General features: G+C 42.2%; 1 protein-coding gene and 1 pseudogene across 1 annotated transcript; both read left to right on the top strand.

Annotated features, from left to right (window-relative positions):
* The first annotated feature begins 575 nt into the window (after positions 1–575).
* On the top strand, positions 576–953 carry LOC113177655 (protein cornichon homolog 4-like; annotated as a pseudogene).
* An 11890-nt stretch (positions 954–12843) lies between these two features.
* Positions 12844–23694, top strand: LOC113178226 (butyrophilin subfamily 1 member A1-like). Its single transcript, XM_077801505.1, has 6 exons — positions 12844–13207; positions 16006–16287; positions 16394–16627; positions 16867–16887; positions 18159–18185; positions 23051–23694. Exons 1-6 carry the CDS (start codon positions 12844–12846, stop codon positions 23692–23694), a joined length of 1572 nt encoding a protein of 523 aa, XP_077657631.1.
* Positions 23695–25448: the final 1754 nt, after the last annotated feature.

The following is a 25448-nucleotide window of genomic DNA, read 5'->3' as shown; positions in this document are numbered from 1 at the left end:
GATATGTGCAGAGTGTTGGAGAATAACCTGGTATGGAAAACTCTAAACATTTGGTGTCAGAAGTGTTCTGGAGTATATTATGAAAGAGGATACCTGGTTAGTTGGAGCATTACAGGTACCTTTCAACCTTCCAGTGGACCATAGTCCCATCTTCCCCATTGAGTTCTGCACCTTAGTCTCACTGGGGACCCTATTGTACATTGTTTCCTTCCTTTGCTACTCTGCCTCATCCCAAGAGGTAGTATCTGCTTTCTATATGCCATTTCTGCATTCTTTGGAGCCTTCTTTTACTTCTTTTAGTAGAAAACCACCTTTAATTGTTAATTCTTTTTACTTTTTCAGTGCTAGGGATTAAACCCAGGGCCTCAGGAATGAATAAGTTTATATTAAGTTTTCCTTATTCAAATGATTTATGTGGTTTCTGGACTTTGATGGAATCATCTAAACCACAATAACTTAGTACCTGTTAAAGGAGGGTGCTGAATTGCTCACAGCATGTGAGAAAGAGTAACTGAGGCATTAATCAATTTAGTAAAATGGTTAACTCCAACAATAAGGAAAGGAGAAGGATGAGGATGGAAGCAATAGTGTTCATCTCTTCACTCCAAAATTTTTGTGCCCACATCTCCCTCTCAGTCTTCTTCAGAATTATATCATCTGATTTAGAATGTGATGACATTAATGCTAGATCATGTTGCTCAGAATTTCTTGGCCATACCATTTTCAGCATGTTTTGCTTGTTTCACTTAACTGCTTAATCTTTCCTCTCAACTTACCTGTTGGTACTTGGAATACAGATTGGCTCATTATGGTGCCAAATGGCAGCATAGGGGTTACAAAATTGAGGTCAACTGAAGTCACATATGAAAGAACCCATGACCAAACTTTGTTTCCACTTGCTTCATTTCCTCATGAATTTTTATAATATGATTTTAGCTGTGATCAATGACTGATTCCAGAGAAACTGTTGTTGGAGTTAATATACACTACAGTGTCATATGATCAACCCAAACTGAGTCATAGAACATACGCAATTTATACAGATCAATTTCAATCAAGGAATTAGATGACAGCATCAAAAGCCTATCAAAAAAAAATCCTGAGACCAGGAAGATTCACAGCTGAGTTGTACAGGACCTACAAGGAAGAATTAATACCAAATACTCCTCAAATTATTCCATGAAATAGAATAGGAAGTAGTCCTTCTGAACTCACTCTACAAAGTCAGTATCATCCTGATACCAAAACCAGACTGAGACACATCAAGGAAAGAAAATTTCAGACCAATATCCCTGATGAATATTGAGGCAATAATTCCCAATGACATTCTGGCAAACTGCATACAAGAGCATATTAAACAAATAGTACACCATGATCAAGTGGGGTTCTTTCCAGGGATGCAAAGTTGGTTCAACATATGGAAATCAAAAAATATAATTGATCACATCAATAGACTTAAAGATAAGAATCATATGATTTTATCAATTGATACAGAGAAAGCATTTGACAAAATATAGCACCCTTCCATGTTCAAAACACTGGAAAAACGTGGAACAGTAGAAACATACTGCAACATTGTAAAAGCTATCTATGCTAAACCCTAGGCCAACATCATTCTAAATGGTGAAAATTTGGAAGCATTGTTTCTAAAAACTGGAACAAGACAGGGATGCCCCCTTTTACCACTTCTATTCAATATAGTCCTTGAAAAACTCTGGCCAGAGCAATTAGACAGATGAAGGAAATTAAAAGGATACAAATAGAAAAAGAAGTCAAATTATTATTTGTTGGTGACATGATTCTATACTTAGAGGGTCTAAAAAACTTCCCCTGGAAAACTTGTGGAATTAATGAATGAATTCAGCAAAGTAGAAGGATATAAAATCAATACCCATATATCAAATGCATTTCTGTACATCAATGATGTACTCTGACAGAGAAATTAGGAAACCTATCCCATTTGCAATGGCCTCAAAAAATATATAAAATCCTTGGGAATGAACTTATCCAAATAGGTGAAAAACCTCTACAATGAAAACTACAGAACACTAAAAAATGAAATTGAAGGAGATCTTAGAAGATGAAAAAAATCTCCCATGCTCTTGGATAGGCAAAATTAATATTGTCAAAGTGGCCACACTACCCAAAACACTATACAGATTCAATGCAATTCCAATTAAATTTCCAATGTCATCCCTTATAGAAATAGAAAAAGCAATTATGAAATTTAGTTGGCAAAATAAGAGACTCAGAATAGCCAAAGCAATCCTTATGAAGAAGAATGAAGCAGGAGGCATCACAATACTAGACCTTAAACTATACTACAAAGCTATAGAATCAAAAACAGCATGGTATTAGCATCTATTCAGACATGTAGACCAATGGTACAGAATAGAGGGCACAGAGACAAACCCAAATAAATACAGTTATCTTATACTAGACAATGGTACCAAAAAGATAGCCTCTTCAACAAATGGTGCTGGGAGAACTGGAAATCCAATTGCAGCAAAATGAAAATAAACCCCCAACTCTCTCCACGCACAAAACTCAAAGTGGATCAAGAACCTAGGAATTAGTCCAGAGACCCTGCGCCTAATAGAGAAAAAAGTAGGCCCAAATCTTAATCAGGTCAGATTAGGCCCTGACTTCCTTAAAAAGGAGTCCTAAAGCACAAGAAATAAAATCGAGAATTAATAAATGGGAAGGACTCAAACTAAAAAGCTTCTTCTCAGTAAAAGAAACAATCAATGAGGTGAAGAGAGCCTGTTTTCGGAGCAAATTTTTGCCATGTACACGTCAGATAGAGCACTAATCTCCAGGATTTATAAAGAACAAAAAATTAAATTACAAAAATTAAATTACAAAAAATTAAAACAAACAAACCAGACAATCCAATCAACAAATGGGCTAAGGAGCTGAATGGATACCTTTCAGAAGAAGATATACATTCAATCAACAAATATATAAAAAATGTTCAACATTTCTAGTAATTAGAGAAATGGGAATCAAAACTACTCTAAGATTTCGTCTCACGCCAGTCAGAATGGCAGTTATCAAGAAACAGACAATAATAAATGTTGGTGAGGATGTGGGGGGGAAGGTACACTCATACATTGCTGGTGGGACTGCAAATTGGTACAACCACTCCACAATAGCTAAACTGTGGAGCCAACCTAGATGCCCTTCATTAGATGAATGGATAAAAATTAAATAAAATTTTACTCAGCAATAAAAGAAAATAAATCATGGCATTTGCAGGTACATGGATGGTGTTGGAGAAGATATTGTTAAGTGAAGTTAGCCAATCCCCCCAAAAAACTAATGCCAAATGTTTTCCCTGATATAAATAGGCTGACTCATAGTGGGGTAGGAAGGGGGAGCATGGAAGGATCAGATGAATTCTAGATAGGGGAGAGGTGTGGGAGAGAAAGAGAGGAGGCAGGGGATTGGCAAGGATGGTGGAATGTGATGGACATCATTATCCAAAGTACATGTATGATGATATGAATTGGGTATCAATCTACTTTATATACAAACAGAGATATTAAAAATGTAGTATATATGTGTAATAAGAATTACAATGCCAAAAAAACAAAGTACATATGTAAAGACATGAATTGGCATGAACATACTTTATATACAAAGATTTAAAAATTGTGATCTATATGTGTAATAAGAATTGTAATGCATTCCACTGTTGTGTACTTAAAAAATAAAATCAATTAAATAAAAAAATTGGTGAAATCAATATGGAAAGCAGTATGGAGATTACTTAGAAAACTTGGAATGAATCCACCATTTGACCCAATGCTTTGTCTATACCCAAAGGATGTAGTAACACAGCCACATCATGTTCATAGCAGCTCAATTCACAATAGCTCAATTGTGGAAGCAACCTAGATGTCCTTCAGTAGATGAATGGATGAATAAACTATGGAATATACACACAATGGACTATTACTCAGCATTAGAAGAGAATAAAATCATGGAATTTGCAGGTAAATGGATGGAGTTGAACAATATCATGCTAAGCGAAATAAGCCAATTCCAAAAATCCAAATGCCGAATGTTCTCTCTGATAAGTGGGTGCTGGTCCAAAATGGGGAGGGAGAGGCATGGGGAAAATGGAGGAAATTTGATTGGGTAAAGGGGAGGGAGGGTGGAGAAAGGCCATGTGGGCAGGAAAGATGGTGGAATGAGATGGAAATCATTACCCTAGGTACATGTAAGACTGCACATAGGGTGTGAGGCTACATAGTGTACAGCAGAGAAATGAAAATTTGTCCTGCAATGTGTATAATGAATCAAAATGAATTTTGCTGTCATATGTACCTAATTAAAAAAAAAGATACATTACAGTGAAAAATTGTGGAGATAGTGACTACTTACATCATCCTGAGAACAATGACCATAGCAGTATATAATTTTGTATTTAACAAGATAGTATTTTTACCATATAAAGTGTTTAAAAAAACAGAAGAATATTACTTGTCATATCCTTCCTTCCATTTAGCCTGTACATTTATGAACTATATTGTTTTTGAAGGAGCTACAGGCACACTTTTTTTTTTGAAACAGAAAAGTTGGTATGCAGATAACATGATATTATCCATACAAAATAGAAATAAATCTTTTAAAAAGTGGACCAGCTCATATGAAACCAACTACTTATAGTACAGCTAAAGTACATACACACAAAAAAGTTACTGGAATGCTCAGAATAAGATTTTTTTTTTTTTTTTGCTGTTGTTGTTTTTGCTTTTTTTACAATGTTTTTTCTCTTTTGAGGTTATAATGAACATGGTCACATCACAAGTAAAGTCAGAATTAGGACAGAGAATGCTCCAAAGGCTGGTTTGGTCATCCGAGATCATTAAAAATGGCTGATCCCTAACAATATGTACAAAATTATAAAATGCGAATAAAAAATATAAACAAGTTTTACTTTTTCAAAGTACTTTTAAGAAAAAAAGCATAACCTTGGAAGTATTGGTTCTGTTTCCCTCGCCTGTTGCAAATTCACGTTGTAATTTTCGTTGGGTGGTGAAGAGCGCATGTCATCTTCTGGTGGCTCTGCCCAAGGTGGGCGAGCCGGTGGGCGGATCTCTCTACTGGAAGGTGACCACGTTTAGATTCTGAGACGGGAAGTGGAGGGTGAACAGGTCATGGTGGCCTTTTATTTTTGGTTTAACTTTTCCTTTTTTGCTGTCCAGTCATCCTCATCGGTCTTCTTCTTCTTGGTATCAATATCATCCTCATCATCGTTAGTTGCCCGTTTGCCCGTAGCTGCCTCAGCTTCCTCATCTTCATCTGCATCCTCTTCCTCACCATCACCTTCCTCCTCCTCCTTTTCCTCACCACCCTCTTCCTCTTCTTCATCTACCTCATTGTCAGCCTACTGCTCCCCATTTTTCTCTTTATCATTCCCATTAGCAGGGGGTCTCTTCCATTCTCTGCCTCCTCCACAACTTCCTTCTCCTTTAAGTCCTTGGTGGTGATTTCAGAGCTAGTGTCCACGGCCACCTCTGACATGGTGGGGCCTGCCAGTGATTCCATACAGTGGGTTAAAAAGGAAACTAGAGTTCAGGGACTGTGGCGATAAAGCTGCCAGAGTCCATGGCTGCAGAGGAGGTGCGCAGAGGTGGTTGTGGCAGTGGGGAGCTGTACCCAGGAACAATGCAAAGATGGCTTTTCAGAGCAGCCAGTTGAGATGAGAGGTTTTGCTCCAGCATGTGCTCCCCCATGATGAGCTGAGTCACCCCAAAGCATCAGGGCAATCCATGTGATCAGTTATATTCACTAAACAAATATTTATTAAATAGCCATGAAATGACAGGCTCAGTAATCCCAGGCTTTGGGAACACATGCACACCACCATGAAATTTATATTCCAGAGGAAATTTGGACATCAATCAAATAATGAAGACTAAAACTGTAAGCTGAAAAAGCTTATGTATGCTTAATGTGTGTTAAAAGGATTTTCCAGGGTTACTTTTATCATACATAAGTTTTACCTGCCTAAAAACTTTGTGTAAGGTGAATAGCTTTTTTTCTCTTACCCTCTCCCAAAAACTCTTTATATATATATATATATATATATATATATATATATATATATATATATATATATCACTGGGAATGTGCCTATGTGATTAAGCACCCGTGGGTTCAATCTCTACTTCAAATATATATATATATATATATATATATATATATATATATATATATAGAGAGAGAGAGAGAGAGAGAGAGAGAGAGAGAGAGAAGAGGAAAAAAAACTTTACACAACGTTTTTAGGTAGGTAGAAATATTTTTCTAGTAGGGATGGAACCCAGGGGTGCTTAATCACTGAGGCACATTCCCAGCCCTTTTTAGTTTTTATTTTGAGACAGAGTCTTGCTCAGTTGTCTAGATCCTTGCTAAATTGCTGCGTCTGGCCTCCAATTTGTAATCCTCTTGTTTCAGCCTCTTGAGCTGCTGGATTTATATGTGTGTGCCATTGTGATCAGCTTTCTCTTTTTCTTGAATGCACTGATCTTTAGTTTCCAGACACAGTTTACATGTGTGTATGCCTGAGGAAGCACCCCAGTTGAAGATATGAAGCTTTCCCTCACCCCAGGAGGCACCCTGCTACCTCTTCTTGTCTTAACTACCTCCTCAGCCTGCCAGAGATCTCCTCATATGACTCTGTCACCACAGCTTCCATCTGTCTATTCTTTAACTTCACATAGTTGGAATCCTACAGCATCTGGCATTTTATTTATGTCTTGTTTCCTTTAATCCCTTCCACATTTTTAAGATTCCTTTTTTTTAACTTGATTTTATTCACATGCTTTTTTTAATGTGGTGCTGAGGATTGAACCTAATGCCTCGCACATGCTAGGTAAGCTCACTACCCCTGAGTCACAACCCTAGCCCCACAGTTTTAAGATTTCTTGTCTGCACCTTCATACCTTCTCTGTCTTCCTTCTGGAAATTGCCTTTCTCTCTTACACATTCTAGCCACAAGGGGGCAGCAGAAGCCGAGGAAACCGGGTGATACTGCCTGGGTGGCCTTTCCATTGGCCCAAGAGTGAACTGGCATCCATGGAGCACCCTCTTGCTGGATGTTGTCATTCCTTCCTCTCTGGGAGGGAGTTTCCAAATGGTTCTGGACATGCCCTCCTTTTTTTTAAAAAAATATTTTTTTATACGTCAATGAACATTTATTTTATTTATTTATTTGTGGGGCTGACAGTTGGACTAGGTGCCTCACACATGCTAGGCAAGTGCTCTACCACTGAACCACAACACCAACCTCATATGCCCTCCTTAAAAGTTATGTATTTTGAAAATGCAGCTAACAAATATGTACACATATTATTCAGTGTATAAGAACAAATAGATATAAGGGTAAAATTTTTATGATAGAACTTCTGATGTACTCTTTTCCTTCCCTTTTGCCCCCCCCCCCAGGTCCCTGGAGCATTCCAAGTGCTGGTGCCCCCAACTCTTTCAGATTTACACTGTGCCTTGGGGCAGACATGCCCCTGTCAGTGTTTGTCCATGTGACCCTGTGACCTTGGATAGCTTCCACTATTGTAGAGACACCATCCTTCAGCTCTAGAATGAGGACAGTGAGAAAGTCCTCATGGTATTGTACTAAATCATCATGGGAATGAGGTATAAAATGTTCAAGGTAAAATGACCCTCAGTGAATGGTGTGCCTAAGTATTTCTTGGTGGTTATTGGAGAGCAGAGGCCCTTTCTGTGCCTGAGAGGAGGAGTCTCTGTGACAGGACAGGACTAGGGAATGTTAGAATGTGCCTCTTGGGGCTAGACAGGGCCTCTCTTGCCCTGGGCCCCCCTCTACTTCTCTGAGGGGCAGAGGTCAACCTTTGAGACCTCTAGGCCTTTTTCCATGATCCAGTTCTGAAATCCCTCCACTGGGACTCACCTGTTTCACACTTGACCATACATGGGCCTGACCTACCTGGGATTGGGAACATCAGTAAATTCTTTCCAGGTCACTGATGGGTCACACATATGGTCAGTGCCTGTGCTGGCTCTCTGCAACTGATCTGACTTGGAGTAACTGGGGAACATGTTTCAGATACTCTGGGCCTATGTGTCCATTCTAGTGTCTCATCTCCTAATAGGCAGACCAAATGCCAGGTCTGACCTTCCAGCCTCCCTTTTCTTAAAAAAAAAATAGTTGTAGATGAACACAATACCTTTATTTCACTTACTTTTATGTGGTGCAGAGGATCGAACCTAGTGCCTCACATGTGCTGGCCAAGGGCTCCACCACTGAGCCACACACTCAGCCCTGCTCCTTTCTTTTTATGGTAGCTTTCTCAGTTGGCTGTCTTTTCCTTTCAATTTTTAGTTATTGTTTGCTTTTCATTAGTCTAATACTTTTCACTCAATTTTCTATAGGCATGTATATTTTTCTCCCTCTGGCCTCACACCCTTACCCTTCTCTATCTCAGGGCTTTAGTGGGAGGGATACTTTATGTCCCTGGAATCTCAGATGAGGAACGGGTGAATCACTCATGCAGAAGGTGGTGGGGCAGGTGCTCCAGCCAGGAGGGCTTAGCAGCTGAATTCAGGGTGGGGCTGGGCCAGGGCCTGGCTCCACTAAGAGAGAGAGGGATAAGGAGGTCTCTCAGATACTGGTGGTTGGACATTTCAGGATGTGTTCAATCCGCAGTATGAACTGAATTGGGGGTATGGGAGACTTAAGTACTTTATATCAACTGTCACATTTTTAGAATCTCAATGAATTTAATACATTTTACATTAACCATTGTTTTATGGCTTTGGCAATTATCCGAAGCTATTTAGAAAACATTTAATATGGGAAAAGATAAGAGGTATTTATTACATGTTGGTCATAAAAGAAAGTTAATATTAACCTCAGTAGTATTAGGATCATTTAGGTTTATACAAGAAAATTATTTGTGGTTTACTGAATAGTGTTTCTTGTCAAAGCAGGTGAATGGCGATCCTGATGAGCTGGGAGAGGACAGTACTGAGGTTCGGCATCCCCTGCCAGTGCTGGTCAAGGATTCTGCCACTGTTCTTTAAGGAGACCTGACCTGCACTTTGTCACCACTTCCACCCCCTCCTCCCCAAATGGAAGGCAAAGTGCACCTTGGGAGGGAGAATGCTCAGGTCAGGGTGAGATAAGCTTTCTGGCCATGTAATTGAGGCTACTGAGAGTCCAAGGTCCCTTTCAGGATCTTGCTCACTTGAGTTACCTGGGGCAGGGGGCTGGGCTGGGCTGGAGATGTGGTGGTGGGAGGCAGTCTCCTGGCATATCTAGCCTCTCCCTTCTCTAGGAAGTTACTAGATTCATGTTATCAGATGGCAGGGCTCATGGCTTTATCTCTGCAATTGTAATAATGAGAACCATAAGTAAAATTTATGTAGCACAGTTCTAGATAATTTGTAGGGATTTGATATAATTTTGTTTTCTTCTTTTTGTATCATGCCCCTAACATTTCCAAGTTAGAGTTCGTCCTTAGGGCAGGGATTGATGGTGGCATTGTTGGGTGGTTGTGGCATTTCACCTCTAAGTGGGTTGTTCTGCAGTGTTCCAGGAAAATTGTGGGCACCCTCTTTTTGCTGCTCTGCTGTGCTGCTTTCTTCCTGATAAAGGGAGCGATGTCCAGAGGGCAGGGCACACTCTGCCCAAGATCCTTTTGCAAGCTTTCGCTTTAGATGGTGGAAGGAGCAGAGAGGGGTTGCTCCTCTAACTGGGAGGGCTTAGTGGGGTCCCCTTGTCAGAGAATCTGCAGAGATCACTGCAACTTATGTCTGGCTCTGCTTTTTTCCCCTATTCCTGGGGACCAATTGCCTTTTGGAAATGAGGAATTTGGGACCCCAGCATTGGACTCAGAAGCAGAGGGTAGGGCTCTAAGTGCAGTTTGGGGCAGCTGCAAATTCTGAGGGCAGCTTTGTGGCCTGCTGGGGTCCTTGTGACTCTGACCTATCTCCAGCTGCTGTGTTTAGAGACTCTCCAGGAAGTCACAGCCTTTCATAGGTGGGAGAACACAGAAGCAGGTAAGTTGGCTTTGAAGATAACTCTGACCTAAGAGGAGGAAACCAGGGAGAAGCTGGTGGCAGAAAGAAGCTGCGGATGAGCTGGTGCAAGAGGCAATGGGAGTGGGTAGGTGAGACAGTCTTGTTCTAGGAAGAACCAGGAGAAGCTTAATGAGGGTTGTTCCTATATTCATTTGTTTTAATGATATTTCTGTAACATTTTCTGGGCCCAGGCCCTGTTTTAATTACATGTAGTGACTACAAATTCACCTCATTTTCATTACAAACTTGGGGGTAGATGTTGTAAGTATGCCCATCATACAGAGAAGGAAATGGAGGCCAAGAAGTTTATTTGGAGAGTGGCTGAGCCTGGAGGGCAGCCTAGAAGTTGGCTCCCAGAATTTGTTCTTCCTAATACCACAGACTGCCTTCTCCCTGCCACTTCCAAACAGTAGGTGATTTGGGGTCTTTTCTCTGACCAGGGCTCTTTAGCTCTATCCTCTGTCTCCAGGAAGGGTCCCTTACCTCTCAGGATGAGATCTTTCTTAAGAAACAGAAGGAAAGGAGAAACCTGTTGGTGGGGATATGTTCGGCCAATGAAGCATCATGTCCTGAGCCCAGAGTGGAAGGGACAGGTGAGATTCAGGTTTAGGTGAACTCCCTATCTAAAAAGTCAGGACAGGGTTCAGGGCTCCTGTGATGGGCACCACAGCCTCCTTGAGGATGTGTGTGTCTCTGACAGTGCCCAGGCCAAACCTGGGCATAACTAGGGGGCAGAACAAGAGAGAAGCAGGAGCTGGATGTCCTTCCTGATGAGAGCCCTGAATCTGGGCCCTCCTTTCTGGGGAGGTCCTGAGTGGTGTGGAATAACAGAGAGAGAGAGAGAAATGGCTTCCACCACAGAGCTCCAGGTATGGGAATGGAAGAGCCTGGTGTTCTGGGATGAGTAGAGCTGCCCTGAGTTGGCCTGGGAAAGAAAGGAACATTTTCTTACCAGGGAATTCTAATGGTTTCCTGATACCACAATCTTCTCAGAAGAGCTGGAAGGATCCTGAGCTCAGCTGTTTGTCAGTGTCAGGGTTGTGGGGGGCCTAGCACCCTGTTAGTATGATGTGCCACTAGGAAATGCTTTTCTCCAGCAGGGGACTGCTGTCCAGTCCTGAGCCCTGCACTCTATGCTGAGGCGCTGGAGCTCTGGGCTGGACCTACCTCCTGCCTGCAGGTCTTGGCCCTCATCCCATCTCTCTCCCCAGCTCTCAAGATATGGAAGGGCACTGCAGTCGCTCCTTGCTCTGCTGTCTCACTTCCCTGCTTCTCCTTGTCCAGCTGTCCATGGGTGAGTGTCCCCATTGGTCTTACTTTGTGGTTTTAAACAGCAGGATATAAACCATTTGAAAGTATATTTTCCCTCAATTTTTGTTTTCTTGCCTTTTTTTGTGTGTGTGCTGCAAGCGTTAATTCTTTCATTTTATTCCTGAAATATTAATGAAATGTTGATTGTTAGGTGGAATTCTATGAAAGAATCAGACAGAAATTCTGTCATAAAGTTTTCCTTCTAGTTGGAGAGAGTGAGTAATAGTAGGTAGAGAGGCCTAAGTTTATTGGAGGAGATGACCAGGATGGGAAATGCAGCAGGGCAGGGTGTGGGCAGTCAGGGACATGGGAGGCAGGTGTGGGCAGGCAGCAGTGTTCAGTGAGGTGGTGTGTAGATGGGAACATAACTCTGGAGAAGGAGGAGTGAGTTGTAGGACCATTTAGAAGAAGGATTCCTGCAGGAGGAGCCCATGCAGAGCTGGCAGTGTGCTGAGGTGTGAGGAAGCACAGAGGCCAGTGTTGTTGGACTAGAGCCCATGGGGAGAGAAGCAGCAGGTGAGTTCAGAGGGGTCTTGGGAAGGAGGGTCCACCTTGTCAGGCTGGGGAGAATTGAGGAGCCATGTGGAGGCTTTGAGCAGAGCAGCAGCATGGATCAGCTCACATATTAAAAGGATTAATGGGGTCAGGAATCCTAGTCATCCTCCAGTTGAGATTTAAAGGTGGCTGAGACCAGAGTGGAGAGACACAGGGTTTGATAGTAGCTCTTTGGAGGCCCATTGCAGCATGTCCTGCAGAGAAGTCATGTGTTAGCCTCAGAAGCTCAAGAGCACCAAGTGGGTGGAGAGTGATGTGAACTTGCTTCTTGAACATGCAGTGATGGGGGTTTCTGTGAATGATGAGAGCAGGATCTTCACAGCAGTAAGTAGCATTTGATTCTGTGTTTTAAAGTGTATATGTATTTCTCTACTCCCTCAGTGGAGGAGAAAAATATAGACTGAAGTAAAAAATTTAGAATTGGAAGAGGGGAATTTCCAGGGTGTGACTGAATGATAAAAGAGTGTTAACCTTTGGTCAGGTGTGCTCTTTGTCAGTTTTGAGGTTTGTCCTGAGACAGGGCAAGTTAGTCCTGGGGTTCCCAATGTGTGTTCCCCAGACCACCCTTGGAACTTCTTGTACGTGCACATTCATTGCCCCCTCCCAGATCTAGTGAAGGAGATGCTCTGGAGTGCGGCCCAGTGATGTGTGCTCTATAAGGCATGAAAGCTTGAGAACCACTGAATTAGAGATTACTTCATGGAAGGGCCTGGGACCAGGAGCTGAAGAAAATGAGGGATTGTCCTTGACATCATTTCTGGCCACATCATTATGATCAGAAGACCTCTTCCAAATCTATCAGACTGGAGGGCTCATCTCATGTGGCCCCTGTCCCAGCTTTCCTAGCCTTCCCACCTGGTGGTGTGTGTTCTCTGTTTTTTGGTCTGTCTCTCTAGCTTCCTTCCCCCTATGTCTGTGTTCACAGAGCAGTTCCAGGTCATTGGCCCTCAGTACCCCATTGTGGCAGTGCTGGGCAAGGAGGCCATTCTGCCCTGCGCCCTACTCCCAGCCATGAATGCAGAGAACATGGAACTGGGGTGGTTCCGCACCACGCTCTCACAGGCAGTGTTCATCTACTGGAACCAACAGGAACAGACTGAGGAGCAGATGGCTGAGTACAGAGGGCGGACCTCACTGGTGAGGGACTTCCTTTCAGAAGGACAGGCTTCTGTGCACATCCACAAGGTCCAGGTTTCTGACAATGGAAAGTACACCTGCTTCTTCAGACATGGAGGCTACTATGAAGAGGCTGATTTGGAAGTGAAGGTGGCAGGTTAGTTTCTTGATGTCTATTCTAGAGACCTTGGGAGTACTGGGTTTGGTAGGAACATCAAGAATCATCCAAATTAAGCCTCACATTTTATAGGTGAAATGAAAGAAAAAAGTGGCTTTCTTTTATTCATTGATTCAATACAAGCACTGTTTAGGGGCATCTAAAATATGTGAGGACTTATCCTGTGCCCAGAGATATATCAGTGTAACAGAGATCCCAGCCATGAGGAGTTTACTTTCAAGAGACAAAGGAAGAAAAACTATAATAAATAACTCAGTATAATATGTTATAAGGTGATAAGTATTTAAGACAAAAGACCAAGTAGAATTAAGAAAGGGGCAAAGGATGTGGGCTGGGAAGTTGGGATAAGCTGTAGTGTTACATAGGGACTCAGGCAGACCTTATTGACAGTCTGAACAAGGCTCAAAGGAAGTAGGTATTTAGCCAGGTGGATATCTGGGGGGGGGGCAGAGTTTAATGCAGAGGGAGCACTTGTTATGAAACCTTTGAAGTAGGAGTATGGTTGATTATTCTGGGTATAATGAGGCCATCATGGTTGGTAGGAGGAGTGAGGGGAGGATGGTTAGAAGTGGCAATACTGGAATAAAGAGATGGTCCTGTATTAACACCACTCACAGGTGTCAGGATGAGGTCATTAGGAGTGGACACCTGGGCTGGCACAAGAGCCTTGGATGTTGATGGGCTGGAAGGTGAAAAGGCAGAGGGCATACAACATTGTGATTGTGGCTACTTGCATTTGACCAAATAGTTCTTGGGATTGATTATGTGGGCCCTGAGGGTCTCAGAAGGTGGAGTTTGGGGACAAGTGTTGGAGAGGAAGGCAGATACCAGATCAGTAAAGGCTTTGTGTGCTGTGTTATGGAGTTTGGATGCAGAGTAGGGGGAATCTTAAACAGAGCCATGCTGGGAATGCTCATGTTGGCAGCTGTGAATGGGAGGATTCGAGGTGAGCAATAAGGAGGCCTGGAGTGCAGTTATGATGTGAAGAAAATGAGTGCCTGACCTGAGGCATGGCAGTGGGATGGGAGAGGAGGGGTCAGACAGGTTTAGAAACTAGAGTCAACTGAGTAGATTTGTGGGCACAGAGTTTGGAAGGGGAGGAGAAGAGTTCAGAGACTTCCAGGATTTTATTTGAACCATTTGTTGTTTTGTGGCAGGACTATTGATAATTATGTGTCAGTTCTACTGCTGTGATAATGCTGTGTAACAAACAGCCACAATCTCAAGTGCATTTGGCAATAAAAATGTATTTAATTCAGGCACTAAGTGAGTTCAACTAATTGGGGCTGAACTTGGCTTATCTCACCTGGGTTTACTCACATCTTTGGTCATATTTCAGAAACATAATTACAACCAGAATATCCCTTCCATGCTAGGAGAAAACACTTTATTACTGAATAAGCATCAAACCAGAGTGTGATTCATAGTGTGGTTATCTGTGAATGGATTACACAACCAGAAAAATAATTTCATCATTCTCTTTAGAGCCAATCATATATAATCTCCTATATATTTGTTTTCAAGATGAACAATGAGTAATCCTCAACTAAGACAGCTCAAAGCACTGTTGTTCCACATAACTCATCCTAAATTTACCTGGTAGTTTGGGAGACCATCTGTGTCATCTAATAGGCTTTATCTGGAAGCAAAATAAACTCCTCCAGCTTTATGACAGGAAGCAGTTTTACTTGTTGGAGCAAGATACCCACATATGTTGGGCTCCTATCTTTCCACAAAAAGGGGGAAAAGTGTTGCTATCTTCCCTGATGTTTACATTTCAAAGAAATAGCTCCCAGGTCCTTGAGAAAGGCATTTCTGAGCCACAAAGCTGGCAGAAAACCTAACCAGTTTTCAAAATCATATATAAACATTTCAAAAGAGGAGAAAGTACCTATTTGTATTTGACATTTCCTAAAGCAAATGGTATAAGAAAAAAGAATAAAATCTTTTATTCAACAGGGAGAATTAAGCTTTTTACTTGTAATTTTTATTTGTTCTTAAGTCAGCTGAAAAGTTCACCAGGTGCATCTTGATTGGGTGTGCTCATGTTTTAGGTGGTCATTTGGCTGAACTAGGGCAGCTGTAGCAGGTTGACCAGGCAATGTTACAGGAGTCCGTTCTCCACTGGGTAGCCCAGGATTGTCCTCCTGTGGAAATGACAGAGAGTAAAACCAAGGTGCAAGTGCTTTTCAAACCTCTGCACTAGTCACATTAGCTAATTTCTCATTGGGTAAATCAAATCCCATTACTGGGCCCAGAGGCAGAAGGTAAAGGCTGTAAAAAGTGTGTGGAAGTGGGAGAACTAGGTATAAAGAAGGGTGAGGAATTAGGGAGATTTTAATTTTTGTTTTATCACAAGTGGTCCAAGTTTATGAATTCAGTTTGGGGTTTTGAGTTTGAGGTGTATGTGAGGAAACCTGGTAAAGATAACTCATGGGAACATGGGTGTAGGAGAAGAGAATTCAGGAGACAAGGTGGTCACTTAATATAATTTTGGACATGATATACAGAGAGGCAGATGTCTCAGGAGAGTGTGTGAGGTGAGAAGGAGGGAGTCCTGGGACCAAATTCTTCCTGTTTACCTTGGCCTCACAGTTGGGGAGAAGAGCCCACTGCCATGTGGGGGTCCCTGTGCTCCTTCCTTTTCTTTCCTCTTCCCATAGAATTCCCAGAATTAAACATGAATCCTTCCCCCTGAAGTTTTGTGATATCTAGGCAACTCTGGGGTCTCAGGGCCCAAGGTGGCCTCCTGGGGCTCCACTGCTTCCTTCCCACAGGGATGGGCTCTGACCCCCAAGTGCACATAGAAGGGCCAGAAGAGGATGGAGTGCGTGTGGTGTGCAAAGCCTCAGGATGGTTCCCAAAGCCCCAGGTGCAGTGGAGAGACCTCAGTGGAAACAAGTTCCCAGCGCTTTCTGAGGCCCACACCCAAGACACTGAGGAGCTGTTTAGTGTGGAGGCCACTCTGGTGGTGAGAGACAGTTCTGTGGGGAATGTGACCTGCTCTGTCCTCAACCCTGTCCTGGACCAGGAGAAGGCCATGGCTATTTACATCCCAGGTCAGTGCTGCTTCCTATTCCCAGCAGAGCTGTGGGGAGGGCTGGCCTCTCTGAGTGTGCTGGCTGTCCTGGGTGTGCCCCTGACCTCTGTCTGCCTGGGCCACAGAGCCCTTCTTCCCTCAGGCTTCTCCCTGGAAGCCAGCATTTGTTGTGATCCTGACCATGCTGGGGCTCCTACTCTTGGGGGCTTGCTATTTAAGCACCAAAGAACATTCCAGAAGGATGCAGGTGAGGCAGGAAAAGCAGCATCTGTGGCGGCTTAAGGAGGAGGAGCAGCAGGCAAAGGAAGAGGCACTGAAGGCCATTGGTAAGACCCCACAGGGCAAGTGCAGACCTGGTGGTGAGTGGGACAGCTGACAAGGGCCAGAGTCTGGGGTCTAGCTCTCCAGGGAGACCCATGGTCCTGGGCCCAGAGGAGGTAACTGAGTAGATCAGAGTGGAGAGCTATAGACTGGTGGGGTTGGGTGGTTTTGTAGTTAGAAATTCTAGTGAACAGAAACATTATTCCTAGGTTTTTCCAGGCACAGTCTTTTCTTTTCTTGGGGATGGGTGTTCATACTTTTTTTCATTTTTTTTTAGATGAACTCGTGGAAGACCTCCGTAAGTTCTTCTTTCTTTTCTGAATTTTCTGTTTCCTTGGTAGCACATGTTCTAGTTCCAAGCTCCCTTCTTTCTTGTTGTTTTTCAGATCATAGGAAAGAAGCATATCTGTCTGGTAAGTGACTCTCCAGATAATGCTTGTTTCCTTATGTTACCTGTGTCCTGGTGTCCCCTCTACTTGTTTCTGTCTAGGCACAGACATGTGGGGCCCCATCCCTGGGAAGCTAGTGGAAGCCAGAACACTGGTCTCTGGACTTTCCTTGAATGGGCTGCTATTTCCTACCTAGTCCTTGGAAACCTGGGTGTGATGGTGACCCGTGGTTTGTCATGTATTCTGCCTCTTATTTCAACCCTGGCTTGCCCATTATTTTGTTTTTTTTTTTTTCCTTCAATGTATCTAGCTGTTGGACTCCACCTAAAAGATTAAAGGCATATAGTATGCTTTTATTAAATGATCTATATAAGTACATGGTGTCATTAAGTTTAGAAGTGTGACCTTCTGTTTGTGTCCCTACAAATTGCCAGTGAGGGATTATGTTTTCTCCAGCTCCTGAAAATGCTAATACAAGGGAGCTGCTCATCACAGGTGGAAATGTGGTGGAGTGAACCATGTACTTCCTAAAAACTGGTTCTTATTGTCTAGAAATATTTACCAAAGTGAAAAATTGGGCAGTTTTACCCCAGAACTCATTGCTGTCTCTAAATCATTCTTCATATTTGGTAATCTCCCAAGTGTCTTTTCAAATTTAAATTTTATTTTTTTCATTTTGTGGTGCTGAGGCATGCACCTGGAGCCTCGTGAATGCTTGACAAGCCCTCTAACACAGTGTACATCCCCACCCCTTTTCAAATATATCTTTGCCAGAAAAATCCTGGATATAATAATAATACCCCTGACAATTGCAGAGTGAATATTTTATTCTCTCAAATATTTTCACACATAGCATAATTTTTTATCCTTAGTGGCAAAACTGAATAAAGACAAATAGAATATGGACTTTTATGAGTTTTGAGGCAGATGGTTTTCTGACAGATAGAAATCAGTGGGGCAATGGCAGCAATTGGCCTGTAAAGCCGCTGTCTTCATCTGTGGTCCAGGGGATTTCCCCCAGCTCTCTGTGGACCCTGCATACTGCATGAGGCCATCTCTTTCTGACTCTCTCCTCCTGTGGGTAGTCTCATCTTTAGAATGGAGGGAGGCCAGGGCAGGTACATTCATGCTGAGCAGGCTTGTTTTAGCTGTGGTCTCACCAATGTGTGTTCCCTTTCAGCCTGGAGGAAGGCTCCCCTGTATGCAGGTAAGTGACTCTGATGTGTCCTTGGCCTTCCTTCCTCCAGACTCCACCTCTGACCTTCCTTATCAGTGTCCTCCACCTCAGGATGGGATGAGGTTTCCTGCTCTCTCTTCTTTAATTTGTTTCCCACCCCTCCCAGTTAACACTTTTAACGTCTCTTGTTTTTTTTTTCTTTCATAATCATCACACATTAATCTGACCTCTGCCCAAACTAACCAAAGCCAAGCACAATAGGAAAGCAAAATTCTCCTAAATGGAGAAAAAAATGATTGTAACTTGCATTGGAAGACCACAGGGACTTCTTCTGTTTGGATCAAAGATGTCACCTCATACTCCTATCTTTTAAACACTCTTCAGTTTTTTAAACATTTTTTTAGTTGTAGATGGACACAATACCTTTATTTTATTTTTATGTGGTGCTGAGGAACAAACCCAGTGCCTTATGCATAGTAGGCGAGCACTCTACTTCTGAGCCACAACCTCAGCCTAAATTATTCTTCATTTTTTGTAATTTCCAAAATGTCTTTTTAAATTTTGATTTTAGTTTTTCAATCACATTTAACTGTTGGTACAGTAACACTGGAGAGTTCAGTTGTGAGCAGAGCCTGGATGGAACAGGGTTGGAACTGGGGATAGAAATTGCTGGTCTCCAAAAAACTTCAGAAATCATATTTGACAGTTTAGGAATTTCATCTTCCTAATGTGGGGCCTTGGTTCTCTATTCCCTTTACCCCAAATTCCCACTGTTTGGGTCCAGGTTTGGTTTTCTTGTGTTTTTTTCTTTTTTTTCTGGTCCTCTGGATATTGATCTTCTCTCAGCCACCTCTTACTCTGACATGCTGTCCTAGCTGGGTTTCTTCAAAGCACCTTGGTCTGTGAGAAATGAGTTTCTGGTGTTCTGAATTTTGGGTCTAGGATGTTTAGGGGATCTGTGAACCATTTGAAATTATATTCAAAATCTGCATTTGTATATAAGGAACACAATGCATTTCATGATGTTCACTATAATTTCTTTGCTTTTAAGAAATTTTTCATTTGTGTGTTGGTCTTTGATTTTTTTAAAATGTGTGAAGATCATAAAAAGAGAAACCTAGAGAGTTTCATATTGTTTACCTGAGAAAGGGTTGGAACAAATCAGAAAAGAAAGGATGAGGTGGGAGGAGAGAGGATTGTGTGTGTGTGTGTGAATTCCATCAAGCCATTTCTAAGTAATCATCTCATTGAATTTGTGATAATGAGACCACTTCCACCTTCTATTAGCAGTCAGGACAAGCATATGCTAAGGCAGTTTCTAAAGCAATGAAAGATAATCCAGAGGACTCTTTAACTCTGGGGGTGAGTTTAGGACCTGTGCTGCTGAGGGCCATTACCAAGTAGGTATGACGCATCGTAATCCTTGCCAGTGTACCCCATGTTAAATGGACTTGCCTTGGAAATTTGCTGCAACCTTGCTTGTGTGTTTGAAAAAGGTGACCCTGCTCAATCACCAGGGTGGATCCAGGATTAGGGTGTATTCCTACAGGAAGTATCTCTGTCCTTGGGTTTAGGGCGTGACAATAGGAGTTTTAGGGAAGTTGAGGTTGAAGATTATTGATGCTGGGATTAGGGTGTTCCTGCTGCTTGTTCCCATTGAGTTCTTGTGAGATTCAAATGGGATTTGAAAAAAGCCTCGTGGAGTAGGATTTGGGATCGGACATATTGGAATTGCCCCTGAACATGTGTGGAGGCTGGTGTGAGATCGGGAATAAAGAATTGCTGTTTGAACCTACAAAGCTGCGTGGTGGCTAGTGATTCTGTGCCAAGCCGAGACATTGGCACTTGGCTTTTGGCACTGTGCCATCTGAATTTGTATAATATGCCCTTTTCCTGCTCTGGATGTTTCTTTTTGGCATCAGGGATATAGACTGTGAGAGACAGAGAAGGATGAGTCATGGTATCAAGGAGGCTTTGGATTAAAATATCTGAGGAGCACTCTTTGAGAATTTTAATGATTTTCCTGGGGACATGTTTATTAAAAAAGAAGGATCGCATAGTCTTTTTTTAACCATCTCCTCATTTTCTGCTGAAATAATGTCTATAATTTTCATGTAACGCTTGCATACTCTTTTATTTTGTAAGGATAAACACCATTGCTATACTAGAATCAACACTGTCATATTGACAGGTACATAGTGTGAGGTGTACAAATCTCTATTTCATCTTGTTCATGAAATTGTAACAATGAGTTATAAATTAAAATTTTCTGTGGGAATTATATGAAGGCTGCATTAAGGTGCATAGCATGGTACTTGACACACTGGAGAGTCTCAAAAGGTTTTCTCTTTCAGTCCTTCTCCTTTTCTCCCTCGTCTGCTTCCTTTTCCTCTCTTTTCTTCTTCTTTGATAATCTTAGTCAGTTATTATATAGAAAATTATAACTGAATTTCAACTAATGTCTTAGTAAAAAATGAGCAAAGTTTACTTTTCTCCAAGGGTCATCTGGGTCTGCTCAGCCATTTTATATGATCTAGTTTCTATCAAGCAACTCAACAAAGATGGAAATACCCATGTAGGTGATTGAACATATATTAGTGGAAATGGGGAGAACAAATTTAAACAAAAATTTTAAGAAATAAAAATATTGTTTAGTTATTATGTTAATCATTCTAATCTTGTTCCTAAGACTCTACCATGTTGGAGGCAAAAGCTTTCCAGTTGAAGACATTTTGGAGTGTATGACATATGTAGACTTTGCTTTGGTCAACTACCTTCCTGACCACTTCCCAAAAGGGAGTGTGGAGGTTTTAGGAGACTTATGTGGCCTTGGGACGGTGGGGGAAGAGGTACCATGTGTTTTCTCTTAGTTTTTTCAGGTCCTCATCATTAGGAGGCTACACTGAACCGGTTCATATGACTCTTGGGTTGGTGTCTCCTGAGAAAAGGCAGGTCTCATCTCATTGCTTGGTCCCCCTTCCCCTGACCCTGAGGTAAAGTCCAGATTCTTGGTTGCCACTGGACTTTTTACTCTGATCTTTAGACCTTTTCTGGTTCACTGGCTCACTGGGCCCCTGTCTTTTCATCATCTAGCAGAGAATGTGAGCTTTTCCTGGTACTCAGCTTCCTAAGTGCGGGAGACAGGGAGGTTCATGGTTTCTGTAAGCACATTTCTCTGCCGGTGCTTTGTTCCACATGGGGTGTGTCATCTATGTGGGCATATTAGTTTTCCATTTGCTGCCAAGTTACTACAAAATTAGCAGCTTGAGTCTGGGGTTGTGGCTCAGTGGTAGAGTGCTCACCTAGCACGTGCGAGGCTCTGGGTTCGATTCACAGCACCACATAAAAAATAAAGGTATTGACAACTACAACTAAAAAATAAATATTAAAAACAGTTAGTAGCTTCAACCAACACAAATATATTATCTTACATGTGTGTAGGTCAGAAGTCCAAGAAGGTGTGGACAAGGCTGTGTTCCTTTCTGGAGGCTGTTGTCTTGTGCGGTTTCTAGAGGCCATCTGTATTCCCCCATTTAGGAGCCTGTTCTTCCATCTTCAAATCCAGCAGCACAGCATGGTTTTGACCTTGTTTCTGTGATTCTATCTGCTTCTCTGATACAGCCAAGAGATCTTTTACAAGGGTTCATGTGATTAGTTTGAACTGGCCCAGAGAATCCAGAATAATCTCCCCTGCTCAAGAACCTGAATCTTAATCACATTGGTAAAGTTGCCTAGTCATATATTTAACATATTCACACACTCTGGAGTTTATAGCTGGAAGTTTTGAAATTCTTCAGGCAATTCTTTTTGAAGGCAAATGAGTAGGTCCCATAATTTTGGGTTTCCCCATATATGTAAGGATGTTTTTCTCTTATTGGTCTTTCCGAAGTGGAAGAAAAGTCACTAGTATTGACCTCTCACTGGATATATTTGTTTCCTGCTTTGAACTTCTTTCTCTCCCATCTTAAAACCCTCTCCATTGCAACCTAACTGGGTAAGACTTCTCTGAGTTCCCTGTACTCATGATTTATTGTCATCCTCCAAGTTCAGCTAAGGTAGATGTAATTCTCTACTCATGGCTTAGAGGTAACCTTACAAGTTCAGCACAGTCAGTTCTTTATAAGTAAATGGAGGTCTTTGAAATTTTATAACCTTAATTGTATCTCAAGATAACCCAGTTTTCAGGATGGTTGTGTGTCTTTGTCTTGAGAAAGCATTATTTGGTAGCTAAATCTGAACAGTGACTTTTCATATTTATATCCTGCATTTTTATCCTGAGGTGTTAAGCTTTAGACTTAGTCTTCATGGGAAGTGTGGTATTGTGTGTGTGTGTGTCTGTGTGTGTGTGTGTGTGTGTGTGTGTGTGTGTAAGAAACAAATACAGCAGCTGAATGTTTTCAAACAGATTTTTCCCTTCTTCCTCCCACATTGCTGTGTTTCAGAAGACTGGGTGCTGACCCTGATGTGTAGAGACTCTGCAAATCCCTGATGTGAGATGTGTGTTCTCTCGTAGATTGGCGGATGGAACGGTTCCAAGCCTGTGAGTGACTGTGTGCTTCTAGATGTTCCTCCTGTTGCCCTCATGGCTTCTGCCTTCTCCTTAAGTTCTCTGTGGTGATTCAGATGCTGGCATCACCAACGGTGTTATTGTGGCAGAAGTGATGGTCCCAACACTGGTACTGGTTCTCAAGGGTCCTGTCACAATTCTACCCTCGAAATCAGCCTCTGGTCCTTCTCCTGGTTGAGGATTTGGGCTTGAGTTACAAGACTCATATTGCAGAAGGCTTATCCCCTCCTCTGCTCAGGCAGCTATATGGCTGTGAGGTGGTGAGTGGCTGTGTGCTTTGTTTTGGGGGCAGGGGAGGACCTTGCATGATTGATAACTCTCTCAACAGGTTCTGTCACTCTGGATCCAGACTCTGTTCACCACGGGCTTTCTGTTTGTCATGAAAAGATACATCTGACCTTGAAGGACCCCTCTGTGTTCCTTGATGAAAAATGCAGTGTGTTGGGTCTTGAGGGCATCACATCAGGAAGATGGTACTGGGAAGTGGAGATAAAGAATGATTTACACAGCAAGTGGACTCTGGGAGTCTGTAGGAAAGATGTGAGGAGAAAAGGCAACTACCCTGAATCATCACAAAGGGGATTTTGGGTCATGGGGAAAGTTAAGAAGAGTTATTTTGCCCTAACTCATCCTGAGACTTGGTTATCTTCTATGCAGGATCTTTTCAGGGTGGGGGTTTTCCTGGACTACAGTAAAGGGGAGGTCTCCTTCTATAACATGATTGATGGGTCCCACATTTTCTCTTTCCCTCCAGCCTCCTTTTCTGGAGCTCTGTTTCCATACTTCATGATTATGTATGGTGATGTATCCATGACCGTCTGCTCCATGGAAAGTGGGTCTGAAGGGCTCCGTGTACCCCTTAACAATTTTCCTCCTTTGGAGGAAACCCTGAGCACCCCAAAGGAGGGGTTCAGCTCAGGTTGTGGTGTTGATGGAGCTCCCCCAGAGGCTGAATCTCTGTTACTTCCCTGACACTCCCAGGTTTTGTCCACATAGGGTCCCTTGCTGTCTGTGATCCCTCACTGTGGCTCTTCTGGGGCTATAGACTCCCTGTGTCAAAAGCCTGTGATATGAGACTTGGACTGTTCAGTGGGCTTGTCCTTCTGCTCTGTGTTAAGACTTTAGATAGATGTGTGGTTATGAGAGTTCAGATCATATCTTATATTCAGATAGCAGCAGATAAAATTTGGCTACTTTGTAACTGGTTTAGAGAATGTGCAGTTTAACTGAGGAGCCCTATTTTTTGGTATTAATAAAAATTTCAAGCAGCTGTGGCAGCATATACCTATAGTCCCATCTCCTGGGGAGGCTAAGGTACGTGGATCAATTTATCCCACAGGTTTCAGACCAGCCTGGCCAGCATAATGATACTATGTTGCCAAAAACAAAACAAAACAAAATAAAAAATTCAAACAAAGGAGAGATTACATTACTGCACCTGCATGTGTGTAGAGAAACCCTGAGGTTGAGCGTGGTCCTCAGTTCTATTTTTGCAGATTTGGACTATCAGATAACAGTTCATTATCCAAAAATTTCTAGTGAAATGGAGAGGTGTGTTATTCATTTTTTTTGTCTCTGTGACAAAATACAGAGAAAATCAACCTAAAGGAGGAGAGATTTATTTTCCTCACAGTTTTGGAGGTTTCAGCCCATAGTCACCTGGCTGCATTGTTTCTGAGGTAGAATGTATGGGAGCAGGTGGTGGAGTGAGTGGCTCACCTTATGGCAGACAGTACGCAAGAGAGGGAGAGAGAGAGGAAGTGATGGGGAGAGAGGGGAGGGAAGGAGAAGGAGCAGAGAAAGAATGAGAGAGGAGAGAGAGAGAGAGAGAGAGAGAGAGAGAGAGAGAGAGAGAGAGAGAGAGAGAGAGAGAAATATAGATAAGGGGCCAAGACATAGTCTTCAAGGACACAGTCACAGTTACCTACTTCCTTCCTCTTTCCTGGTCCCCACCTATTGAACTTTCTACCACCTCCCAAAGGGCCACCAGCTGGGGACCAAACTTTTAACACATGAGCCTTTGGGGGGTATTTCAGTTCCAAACTACAATGAATGATGGAGTTTTAAGAGAAGAGTCCAACATTTTATGTTATCTGCTTCCTATTCTGAGATGAATATAACATGCCTATTTTTCCATAATTCAGTAAATTTCTGGTACCACTGAGAGTGTTGTGATATGTTAATTCAGGATGAGACAATGGGTCCCCTCCTTAAAAAGCTATTAGTACATATTCATTGTATAAAATATTGGTTCTTATTGTGACAATTTCATACATGCATATAGTATACTTTGATCATATCCCACTTCCTGCTACCCTCTTTGACTTTTCCTTACATTCTCACTTTGTGTCTATATGACAACTGTAAGAATAAAGGTGTGTTCACTCTACCAAGTGAAGAATCGTGACCAGTTGTTCTGACTGGGGAAGAGACAACACAGTTTGGGATTTGAAAGATAGATAGAAAGTACATATAACTACATAGTCCTTCTAGAAACAAGGACTTTAATAGCTTTGTGTATTTTCTCTTTGCTTGTGGTATATATGTGTATATTTGTGAATTTTGACCATTTGGTTTCTCTCTTCTTATATTTATGATTTTCTATACAAATTGTTATCTTTTAGGTAACAGTATATTCATTGAGACTGACTGAATCTGAAGAGTAGATAATATAGCAGTGTAGTGTACAGTGACTGGGAGTGCTTCTTTCCTCATGTGGGGGAACA

The sequence above is a fragment of the Urocitellus parryii genome, chromosome 8, assembly GCF_045843805.1.
Source record: "Urocitellus parryii isolate mUroPar1 chromosome 8, mUroPar1.hap1, whole genome shotgun sequence".
NCBI classification, from domain to species: domain Eukaryota; kingdom Metazoa; phylum Chordata; class Mammalia; order Rodentia; family Sciuridae; genus Urocitellus; species Urocitellus parryii.
This window is presented reverse-complemented; position numbering and strand designations above follow the sequence as displayed.

Bases quoted from the DNA above. Each gene is read 5' to 3' on its own strand.
- LOC113178226 (XM_077801505.1), top strand. From the start codon at position 12,844: ATGTCTGTGTTCACAGAGCAGTTCCAGGTCATTGGCCCTCAGTACCCC. The intron at 13,208-16,005 runs GTTAGTTTCTTG...TCCTTCCCACAG, and splicing joins TTTGGAAGTGAAGGTGGCAG to GGATGGGCTCTGACCCCCAA. The intron at 16,888-18,158 runs GTAAGTTCTTCT...GTTCCCTTTCAG, and splicing joins TGAACTCGTGGAAGACCTCC to CCTGGAGGAAGGCTCCCCTG.